The following is a 10,317-nucleotide window of genomic DNA, read 5'->3' as shown; positions in this document are numbered from 1 at the left end:
TTCTAGTCCGTGCCGAACACTTATTCTCCCCTAGTCCCATCTACCTGCACTCAGACCATAACCCTCCATTCCTTTCCTGTCCATATACCTATCGAATTTATTTTTAAATGGTAAAATCGAACCTGCCTCCACCACCTTCCACTGGAAGCTCATTCCACACAGCTACCACTCTCTGAGTAAAGAAGTTCCCCTTCATGTTACCCCTAAACATCTGTCCCTTAATTCTCAAGTCATGTCCTCTAGTTTGAATCTTCCCTACTCTCAATGGGAAAATGCTCATCCAGGTCAACTCTGTCTATCCTTGTCATTGAGTATAGAAGTTGTGAGGTCATGTTGCAGTTGTATAATTTAGTTTTTAAGGTGGTGCAACTCGTCCAGGGGCTGAAGAGCCCGTTTGGTTTCCATGTCCCGCTGAGTAATGCCCCTGTCCCACCTAGGAAACCTGAACGGAAACCTCTGGAGACTTTGCGCCCCACCCAAGGTTTCCGTGCGGTTCCCGGAGGTTGCAGGTGGTTGCCGGAGGTTGCAGGTAGTGGAAGCAGGTAGGGAGACTGACAAAAACCTCCGGGAACCGCACGGAAACGGAAACCTTGGGTGGGGGCGCAAAGTCTCCAGAGGTTTCCGTTCAGGTTTCCTAGGTGGGACAGGGGCATTACTCCAGTATTGTGTGGTCTCACTCCCCGGTCCCATGGTCAGGGTGGGAGGGTGTGTTGTGGTGCTGTGCCCGCCCGGCCGGCAGGCGTCGCTGCGGTGGGAGGACCAGCAGGTTCCTCCCGCCCCCCCGTCGGCCACGTCAGTGGTTTCCAGGTGACGGCGGCGGCGGTGGAGGAGGTGGAGGAGGCGGGAGCGGCGGCGGCCGGGGGTGAGTGAGTGAGTGAGGGAGGGAGGCCCAGGGCCGGGGGTGAGTGAGTGAGGGAGGGAGTGAGGCCCAGGGCCGGGGCACGGGGCCGGTCAACGGCACACGGTGGCGTCTAACGTGTACGGACTCGCTCCGGGCCCGGGGATGGAGAGGAGGCGGGGTTTAGATGCACGAGAGGATGGAGGGAGGAGGAGAAGATGGAGGAGGGGAGGGGAGGGGGTTGAGGGTGGATGAGGAGGAGGAGAAGGGGGATGGAGGAGGAGGAGGAGAAGGGAGATGGAGGGAGGAGGAGGAGGGGGATGGAGGAGGAGGGGAGGAGGGAGGAGGAGGAGATGGAGGGAGGAGAAGGGAGATGGAGGGAGGAGGAGGAGGGGGAGGGAGGGAGGAGGAGGAGATGGAGGGAGGAGGAGGAGAAGGGAGATGGAGGGAGGAGGAGGAGGAGGAGGAGGGGGATGGAGGGAGGAGAGGGAGGAGGAGGAGATGGAGGGAGGAGGAGGGGGTTGGGGGGGGGAGGGGGAGGAGAGAGCAGGAGGGATGGAGAGAGGAGGAGAGGGTTGAAGAGAGGAGGAGGAGATGGAGGGAGGAGGGGGGGGATGGAGGGAGGAGGAGGGGGATGGAGGGAGGAGGAGGGGATGGAGGGAGGAGGAGGAGAGGGTTGAAGAAAGGAGGAGGAGATGGAGGGAGGAGGAGGAGATGGAGGGAGGAGAAGGGAGATGGAGGGAGGAGGAGGGGATGGAGGGAGGAGAAGGGGGATGGAGGGAGGAGAAGGAGGATGGAGGGAGGAGAAGGAGAAGGGGGATGGAGGGAGGAGAAGGGGGATGGAGGGAGGAGAAGGGGGATGAGGGTGGAGGAGGGGATGGAGGGAGGAGGAGGGGGGTGGAGGGAGGAGGAGGGGATGGAGGGAGGAGAAGGAGAAGGGGGATGGAGGGAGGAGAAGGGGGATGGAAGGAGGAGGAGGGGATGGAGGGAGGAGGAGGGGATGGAGGGAGGGGGAGGGGATGGAGGGAGGAGGAGGGGGATGGAGGGAGGAGGAGGGGGATGGAGGGAGGAGAAGGGGATGGAGGGAGGAGGAGGGGGATGGAGGGAGGAGGAGGGGGATGGAGGGAGGAGGAGGGGGATGGAGGGAGGACGGAGATGGAGGGAGGAGAAGGGAGATGGAGGGAGGAGGGGGACGGAGGGAGGAGGAGGAGAAGGGAGATGGAGGGAGGAGGAGGAGATGGAGGAGGGGAGGGGGTTGAGGGTGGATGGAGGGAGGAGAGGGAGATGGAGGGAGGAGGAGGAGATGGAGGGAGGAGGAGGGGATGGAGGGAGGAGGAGGGGGATGGAGGGAGGAGGAGAGGGTTGAAGAGAGGAGGAGGAGATGGAGGGAGGAGAAGGGGGGAGGAGGAGGGGATGGAGGGAGCAGGAGGGGATGGAGGGAGGAGGAGGGGATGGAGGGAGGAGAAGGGAGATGGAGGGAGGAGGAGGGGATGGAGGGAGCAGGAGGAGATGGAGGGAGGAGAAGGGGGATGGAGGGAGGCGGAGGGGATGGAGGGAGGAGAAGGGCGGATGGAGGGGAGGAGGAGGAGATGGAGGGAGGAGGAGGGGAGGGGGTTGAAGGTGGATGAGGGGGGGATGGAGGGAGGAGGAGGAGGATTTAAGAGGGAGATGGGAGCCAGGTGGGAATGGGGAAGGGAGGGAGGGGGAAGATGCAGGAGATGGGGATTTGGGGAGATGGGTGGCGGGGTTGAGGTGGGAATGGGGAAGGCGGGAGTGGAATGGGAAGAGAGACGGGAGGATTAGGAGGGGGCGATTAGAGGGGTGAAGGAGGAAATGGGGAGATAGGGGGGAAAGAGGCAGAAGGGGGGACGGGGGAAGATGGGCCAGATGTCAGCGTGACATGTTGTGTCTTGTGGTGAGTAATGTTGTTCTCCAATCTCCTCACCCTGAGTGGCTGTGGTTTACAAATGGGATGGTAGATTGTGCCATTGGCAGCTGTTTGTTGTGCCAGTCTAGAGTGATACAGTGTGGAAGCAGGCCCTTCGGCCCAACTTGCCCACACCAGCCAACATGTCCCAGCTACACGAGTCCCACCTGCCTGTGCTTGGTCCATATCCCTCCAAACCTGTCCTATCCATGTACCTGTCTAACTGTTTCTGAACCAATGGGATAGTCCCAGCATCAACTACTTCCTCTGGCAGCTTGTTCCATACACCCACCACCCTTTGTGTGAAAAAGTTACCCCTCAGATTCCTATGAAATCTTTTCCCCTTCACCTGGAATCTATGTCCTCTGCTCCTTGATTACCCTACTCTGGGCAAGAGACTATGCATCTACCCAATCTATTCCTCTCATGATTTTGTACACCTCTATAAGTTCACCCCACATCCTCCTGCGTTCCAAGGAATAGAAACCCAGCCTGCTCAACCTCTCCATATAGCTCACACCCTCCAGTCCTGGCAACACCATAGTAACTCTTTTCTGAACCCTTTCAAGCTTGACAGTATCCTATAACATGGTGCCCAAAACTGAACACAATTAATGTGGTCTCATCAACATCTTATACAACTGCAACATGACCTCAAACTTCTATACTCTGTAAGAGGGAACTGATCAGTCCACCTGTACCGCAGGTCGGCTGGGCAACTATCATGATGGCAATCAGTAAACTAACGGGGCCTGGACTATTGATAATCAATATTAGCGATCTGCATGAAAGATCATAGCTCCTGCAGCCAGATTTACCCATGATACAAGAATAGAACGTCACCAATGTTTTCATCCACGTCTGTCTGCAGTTCTTTCCTGCACATGCTCTCCAGAGATGCTTCCTGATTTGCTGAGTTACTCCAGCACTATTGTGTGAACTAGCATCTGCAGTTCCTTGTTTTGACAAGAATAGGTGGACGAGCAGGTTGTGGGTGTGACTTGGAGGCTGCAGAAGGGACGTGAGCAGACAAGAAGTTGTTGAAGTACAATGTGAGGATATACAGCAAGAGTGAAAGTAAGCGAGATTGCATTATGTTGTGGCACAGAGGGATGTGGGGGTCCAAATGCAAGAAACACGAAAAGTCAGCATTCAGACACAGCAGGTAGTTGGAAATAACGTTTTTCATTGCACAGAGTATGGAGTATAACATTGGGGAATATGATGAATGCTGGTGAGTTGTACTTGAGTATTGTGTACAGTTTTATTCTTTGTGTTCATGGAGTGATGTGAGTCTGAAGAAGGGTTTCGACCCGAAACGTTACCCATTCCTTCTATCCAGAGATGCTGCGTGTCCCACCGAATTACTCCAGCATTATATGTTTATTTCCTGCCTCCTCAGAAGGTTCATTAGATTATTTCCTGGCATCAAGGGGAAGATGTGTGAGTTAGATGGTGCAGACTGGGCCTAGTTTGAGAGATTGAGAGATGATCTTGTATGAAAAATAAGTTTCTGGGAAAGTTGACTGGGTGGATGGCAAGAGAATATGCCCTTTGTGGAGTTATCTAGAAAATGGCAGCATAGTTTCAAAAGTGTTTTCCCTTTTAGTTGGAGATAAAGATCGTGAATCTTTGGAACTTGGTCCCAGTGAGTTCTGCAGACAGAATCATTCAAGACGGAGATTGTTAGACATTTAAACCACAAGGAAATGGTGGGGAAAGAGCAGGGGTGTAGTGTTGTGGCCAAAATCAGATTAGCTGTGCTCTTACGGAAGGAGGAAACACTCTTAAGTGGCTCAAAGTGCTGGAGTAACTCGGTAGGTCAGGCAACATCTCTGGAGAACATGGATAGGTGATGTTTTGGGTCTGAACCCTTCTTCAGACCAGAAACATCATCTATCCTTGTTTCCATGTTCTCCAGAGATGCTGCCAGACGCGCTGAGTTACTCCAGCACATTGTGTAAACCATCTGCAGTTCTTCATTTCTACTTAATTAGCAATCTGATTGTTGGATCGCACTGTTGAAAAGATAATTAAGATGTGTTTTGCATGTGTATTTTTGAGGTTTGGTTGCCTTGGGCTTTGGCCTCTGGTCAGTGTTCCTGTGGGCTATTCACCATTTGATTGGGAGAATACAAGATGATCAAATTGATGCTAAATTGTACATGTCCACAAGATAGCAGAAGGTGTCAATTTAATTTATAAATACTCCAGATGGTTTGATGTCTGTCTGAGGCAGCAGCTGCTTTGAGGTTGGTTGCACTTTGCATTCAAACATTAAGCGTTAAACTCGAGGACTTGTGAATGTTAGGGAACAGTAACACAAAATTATTGGCTCATTCAGCCTCTGCCCTCCAGTTGCCATGTGTTGTGCGTCACACCGCAGAAGGTCATAAGGGATACGAGCAGAATTAGGCCATTCGGCCCATCAATATTCCGCCATTCAATCATGGCTGATCTATCTCTCTCCCCTCCCCCCTAACCTCATTCTCCTGCCTTCTCCCCATAACCGCTGACACCTGACTAATCAAGAATCTATGTATTTCTGCCTAAAAAATATCCATTGAGCAAACCTTCTGCCTGACCTGACGCCATCCTAGAAAAAGCTAAAAGTGCATTTTATAAGGGATAGGAGCAGAATTAGGCCATTCGATGCATCGTCTACTCCGCCATTCAATCATGGCTGATCTACCTTTTCCTCTTAACCCCATCCTCCTGCCTTCTCCAAACCCCTGACACCCCTACTAATCTAGAATCTATATATCTCTGCCTTAAAAATATCCTCTGACTGTATGGAGTTTGTACGTTCTCCCTGTGACCGTGTGGGTTTTCTCCAAGTGCTCCGGTTTCCTCCCACACCAAAGACGTCAAGTTTTGTAGGTTAGTTGACTTCTGTAAATTGTCCCTAGTGTGTAGGATAGTGCCAGTGTATGGGGTGATCGCTGATCGGCATGGACTCGGTGGGCCGAAGGGCCTGTTTCCACACTATCTCTAAACTGTACAATACAAATACAATACAATACGGTTTATTTGTCACATTGCACATAAAGTGCAAGTGAAATGAATATGCCAGCAGCGGTATAATGATAAAGAACACACACAAAAACACAATAAAAATTTAACATAAACATCCACCACAGCATTCATCACTGAGGTGGAAGGCACACAATTTGGCCAGTCCTCCTCCATTTTCCCCCGTGGTCGGTGGAAGATTATTTTTCTGATTGGAGGCCTGTTGCCAGAGAAGTGCTGCAGAGATCTGTACTGAATCCACTGTTGGACACCTATAGTTTATTTAGAATTACAGCATGGAAACAGGTCCATCAAGTTCACGAACTGCCAGAGGAAGCTGTAGATGCGGGTACAATGGTGATGTTCAAACGACATTTAGACAGGTACATGAATAGAAAGGTATAGAGGGATATGCTGGGCCAAACACAGGCAGATGGGACTAGTTCGGTTATAAAGGTAGACACAAAATAACCATATAACCATATAACAATTACAGCACGGAAACAGGCCATCTCGGCCCTACAAGTCCGCGCCGAACAATTTTTTTTCCCTTAGTCCCACCTGCCTGCACTCATACCATAACCCTCCATTCCCTTCTCATCCATATGCCTATCCAATTTATTCTTAAATGATACCAACGAACCTGCCGCCACCACTTCCACTGGAAGCTCATTCCACACCGCTACCAATCTCTGAGTAAAGAAGTTCCCCCTCATGTTACCCCTAAACTTCTGTCCCTTAATTCTGAAGTCATGTCCTCTTGTTTGAATCTTCCCTATTCTCAAAGGGAAAAGCTTGATCACATCAACTCTGTCTATCCCTCTCATCATTTTAAAGACCTCTATCAAGTCCCCCCTTAACCTTCTGCGCTCCAGAGAATAAAGACCTAACTTATTCAACCTATCTCTGTAACTTAGTTGTTGAAACCCAGGCAACATTCTAGTAAATCTCCTCTGTACTCTCTCTATTTTCTTGACATCCTTCCTATAATTGGGCGACCAAAATTGTACACCATACTCCAGATTTGGTCTCACCAATGCCTTGTACAATTTTAACATTACATCCCAGCTTCTATACTCAATGCTCTGATTTATAAAGGCTAGCATACCAAAAGCTTTCTTTACCACCCTATCTATATGAGATTCCACCTTCAAGGAACTATGCACGGTTATTCCCAGATCCCTCTGTTCAACTGTATTCTTCAATTCCCTACCATTTATCATGTACGTCCTATTTTGATTTGTCCTGCCAAGGTGTAACACCTCACATTTATCAGCATTAAACTCCATCTGCCATCTTTCAGCCCATTTTTCCAAATGGCCTAAATCACTCTGTAGACTTTGGAAATCCTCTTCATTATCCACAACACCCCCTATCTTGGTATCATCTGCATACTTACTAATCCAATTTACCACCCCTTCATCCAGATCATTGATGTACATGACAAACAACAAAAGACCCAACACAGATCCCTGAGGCACCCCACTAGTCACCTGCCTCCAACCCGACAAACAGCCATCCACCATTACCCTCTGGCTTCTCCCATTCAGCCACTGCTGAATCCATCTTGCTATTCCTGCATTTATACCCAACTGTTTAACCTTCTTAACCAACCTTCCATGAGGAACCTTGTCAAAGGCCTTACTAAAGTCCATATAGACAACATCCACTGCTTTACCCTCGTCAATTTCCCTAGTAACCTCTTCAAAAAATTCAAGAAACATAGAAACATAGAAAGTAGGTGCGAGAGTAGACCACCAGGTCCGTCGAGCCCGCACCGCCATTCGCTCATGGCTGAACACTAAACAGACACACTTACCCACAAACAGTAGACACAAGACACAGAACACAAGACACTACCCTCCCCTTTATACCGCTATCACCCCTCTCCACCCCAAGAACCTCGTGATCTCCTGGGGGGGGCAAAAAAACGGATAAAAACCCAGGTCCAATTCGGGAAAAAAATCCGGGAAATTCCTCTCCGACCCCAATCCAGGCGATCGACACTTGTCCAGGAGATCACTCAGGTCTTACTATACTAACCATACCTAGGTCCATATCCCTGCCCTCTCCCCGTAGCCCCTTATCCCCTTGGCAGCTAAAAAACCATCTATTTTAGTCTTAAATATATTTAACGTTTCTGCTTCCACTGCTCCCTGGGGCAGTGAATTCCATAAATTAACCACCCTCTGGGTGAAGAAGTTCTTCCTCATCTCAGTTTTAAAAGAGCCCCCCCTTATTCTGCAACTATGTCCCCTAGTTCTAGTTTCCCCGATCATTGGGAACATCCTCGGTGCATCCACCCGATCAAGGCCCCTCACGATCTTATATGTTTCAATGAGATCGCCTCTCATTCTTCTAAACTCCAAAGAGTAGAGTTCCAGCCTACTTAACCTTTCCTCATATGTCAATCCCCTCATTGCAGGAATTAATCTTGTAAACCTTCGCTGCACTGCCTCCAGGGCTAGTACATCCTTTCTTAAGTATGGACCCCAGAACTGTACACAGTATTCCAAATGTGGTCTCACTAATACTGTGTACAGCTGCACTAAGAAGATTAGTCAAACATGACCTTCCAGGCACAAATCCATGTTGACTGTTCCTAATCAGACCCTGTTTAGCCAGATGCTTATATACATTATCTCTAAGTATCTTTTCCATTAATTTGCCCACCACTGAAGTCAAACTAACAGGTCTATAATTGCTAGGTTTACTCTTAGAACCCTTTTTAAACAATGGAACAACATGCGCAGTACGCCAATCCTCGGGGACTATTCCCGTTTCTAATGACATTTGAAATATTTCTGTCATAGTCCCGGCTATTTCTACACTAACTTCCCTCAATGTCCTAGGGAATATCCTGTCAGGACCTGGAGACTTATCCACTTTTATATTTTTCAAAAGTGTCAGTACTTCTTTTACTTTGAAACTCATAGTATCCATAACTACTCTACTCGTTTCCCTTACCTCACATAATTCAATATCCTTCTCCTTGGTGAATACCGAAGAAAAGAAATTGTTCAATATCTCCCCCTCGCTCATCACAAAATGCTGGAGTAACTCAGCAGGACAGGCAGCATCTCTGGAGAGAAGGAATGGGTGACATTTCATGTCGAGACCCTTCTTCAGACTGAGTCTCGTCACCCATTCCTTCTCTCCAGAGATGCTGCCTGTCCCGCTGGTGGTGAAAATCGCTCATCACATCATCGGTGCCCCGCTCGCTGCCATGGCTGCCCTTCACCGCACACGGTGTCTGAGACGGGCTGGGAAAATCATTAAGGACCCCTCACACCCCAACCATGGACTATTTGCCCTCCTCCCATCAGGGATGCGGTACAGGATCCTCAGGTCTCGCACCAGCAGGCTAAGGAACAGCTTCTTCCAAAATACCATTACCCTGCTGAACTCATAGGCCCGACGCTAGCTATCTTTTATACCCTTTTATCTGTATATATTTATTTGCCTATGTACTAGATCAATATATCCACATTGTACATATTGTTTTAACCAGTATTTTACTACTTTGCACTCTGATTAGATGCTAAACTGCATTTCGTTGTATCTGTACTCGTATTTGTGCAATGACAATAAAATTTAATCTAATCTAATCTAATCTAATTTTGTGTCTACCTTCGATTTAAACCAGCATTTGCAGTTCGTTCTTTCCTTCACATAGCTCGGTTATAAAATCTGGTCAGCATGGTTAAGTAAGGCTGAAGGGCCTGTTTCGTGCCTCACTGACTCGTTTTAATTGCCTTCAATGCCACATGATATCACTGATCGCATTATCTCCCGAACAGTGATTGGACAGTGTATTAAATAACATGCAGCTGGACTGTGGAGAGCTAAAGATTCAGTGTTTTAATTCTAATGTTGTAGATAGAGACAAAATGTTTGAGCGATTAATATTGTGGCTTTACAGCATGTGGACCATCCTTCCTGCGCCATTCTTTTAAAAAGATGTCTATTTATCTTTACTCCTGATTTTTCTCCATCAACCCACAATTTTCTACTGATTTTTTAATTTTTTATTGTTAGGCCGTGTACAGTCAAAATAAGTAATCTTTTGTAATACAAGTTGTGTGACTGATCTTATGTGGTAACGTAATCTACAAAGTCATGGAGTCCAACTGCAAAAACCACCTACCCCTGTTTTGGAGAAAATATTTCTGCACTATGAACCATTGAAGGTCGATTGAGCATAAGATATACATACATACACTGTAATTGGTTGGGTTTAAGAAAGTGTTGATCAAAGATCCTATAGCGGAGTGTTGATAGTGGCAGCACAGAGAGGTAAGGTGGTGAGGGATGCATTGGTGAATTTTGCTTATGTCACTCGTGGCATAGAATATAAAACTCAAGAGTTGTTGTCATCTGTACTGAAACAGAACAATTAAATGTTTACTTGCAGCAATACAGCAGGTTTCTAAACACACTCAATATAAACAATATTTTAAAAAATTCAATTAATAAAAAAGACAATATTGTACAAAAAAACAAAATAAAGCCCAAAGTCCGTGCTGCAATGAAGGCAGTT

At 48.1% G+C, this 10,317-nt stretch overlaps 1 protein-coding gene across 3 annotated transcripts in view; it reads left to right on the top strand.

The window, feature by feature from the left end:
• Window positions 1-781: 781 nt before the first annotated feature.
• LOC116967510 (phospholipid phosphatase 5-like) overlaps window positions 782-10,317 on the top strand; it is a 28,939-nt gene continuing 19,403 nt past the window's right edge. Inside the window, exon 1 of one of the 3 annotated variants that reach the window (XM_033014144.1) lies at window positions 782-862. Coding sequence is in view for 1 of the 3 variants with exons in the window: in XM_033014142.1 (XP_032870033.1) it covers window positions 3,860-3,930 (71 nt within the window). In the remaining 2 variants the exon portion in view is untranslated. Of the gene's footprint in view, window positions 863-2,734; window positions 2,754-3,764; window positions 3,931-10,317 lie in introns of those variants that run through there. The other 2 variants (XM_033014145.1, XM_033014142.1) reach the window with 2 other exon arrangements.

This window comes from Amblyraja radiata, chromosome 39 (genome assembly GCF_010909765.2).
Source record: "Amblyraja radiata isolate CabotCenter1 chromosome 39, sAmbRad1.1.pri, whole genome shotgun sequence".
NCBI lineage: Eukaryota > Metazoa > Chordata > Chondrichthyes > Rajiformes > Rajidae > Amblyraja > Amblyraja radiata.
Note: the sequence above shows the minus strand (reverse complement) of the source record. Positions and strands in the feature narration are given on the sequence as shown.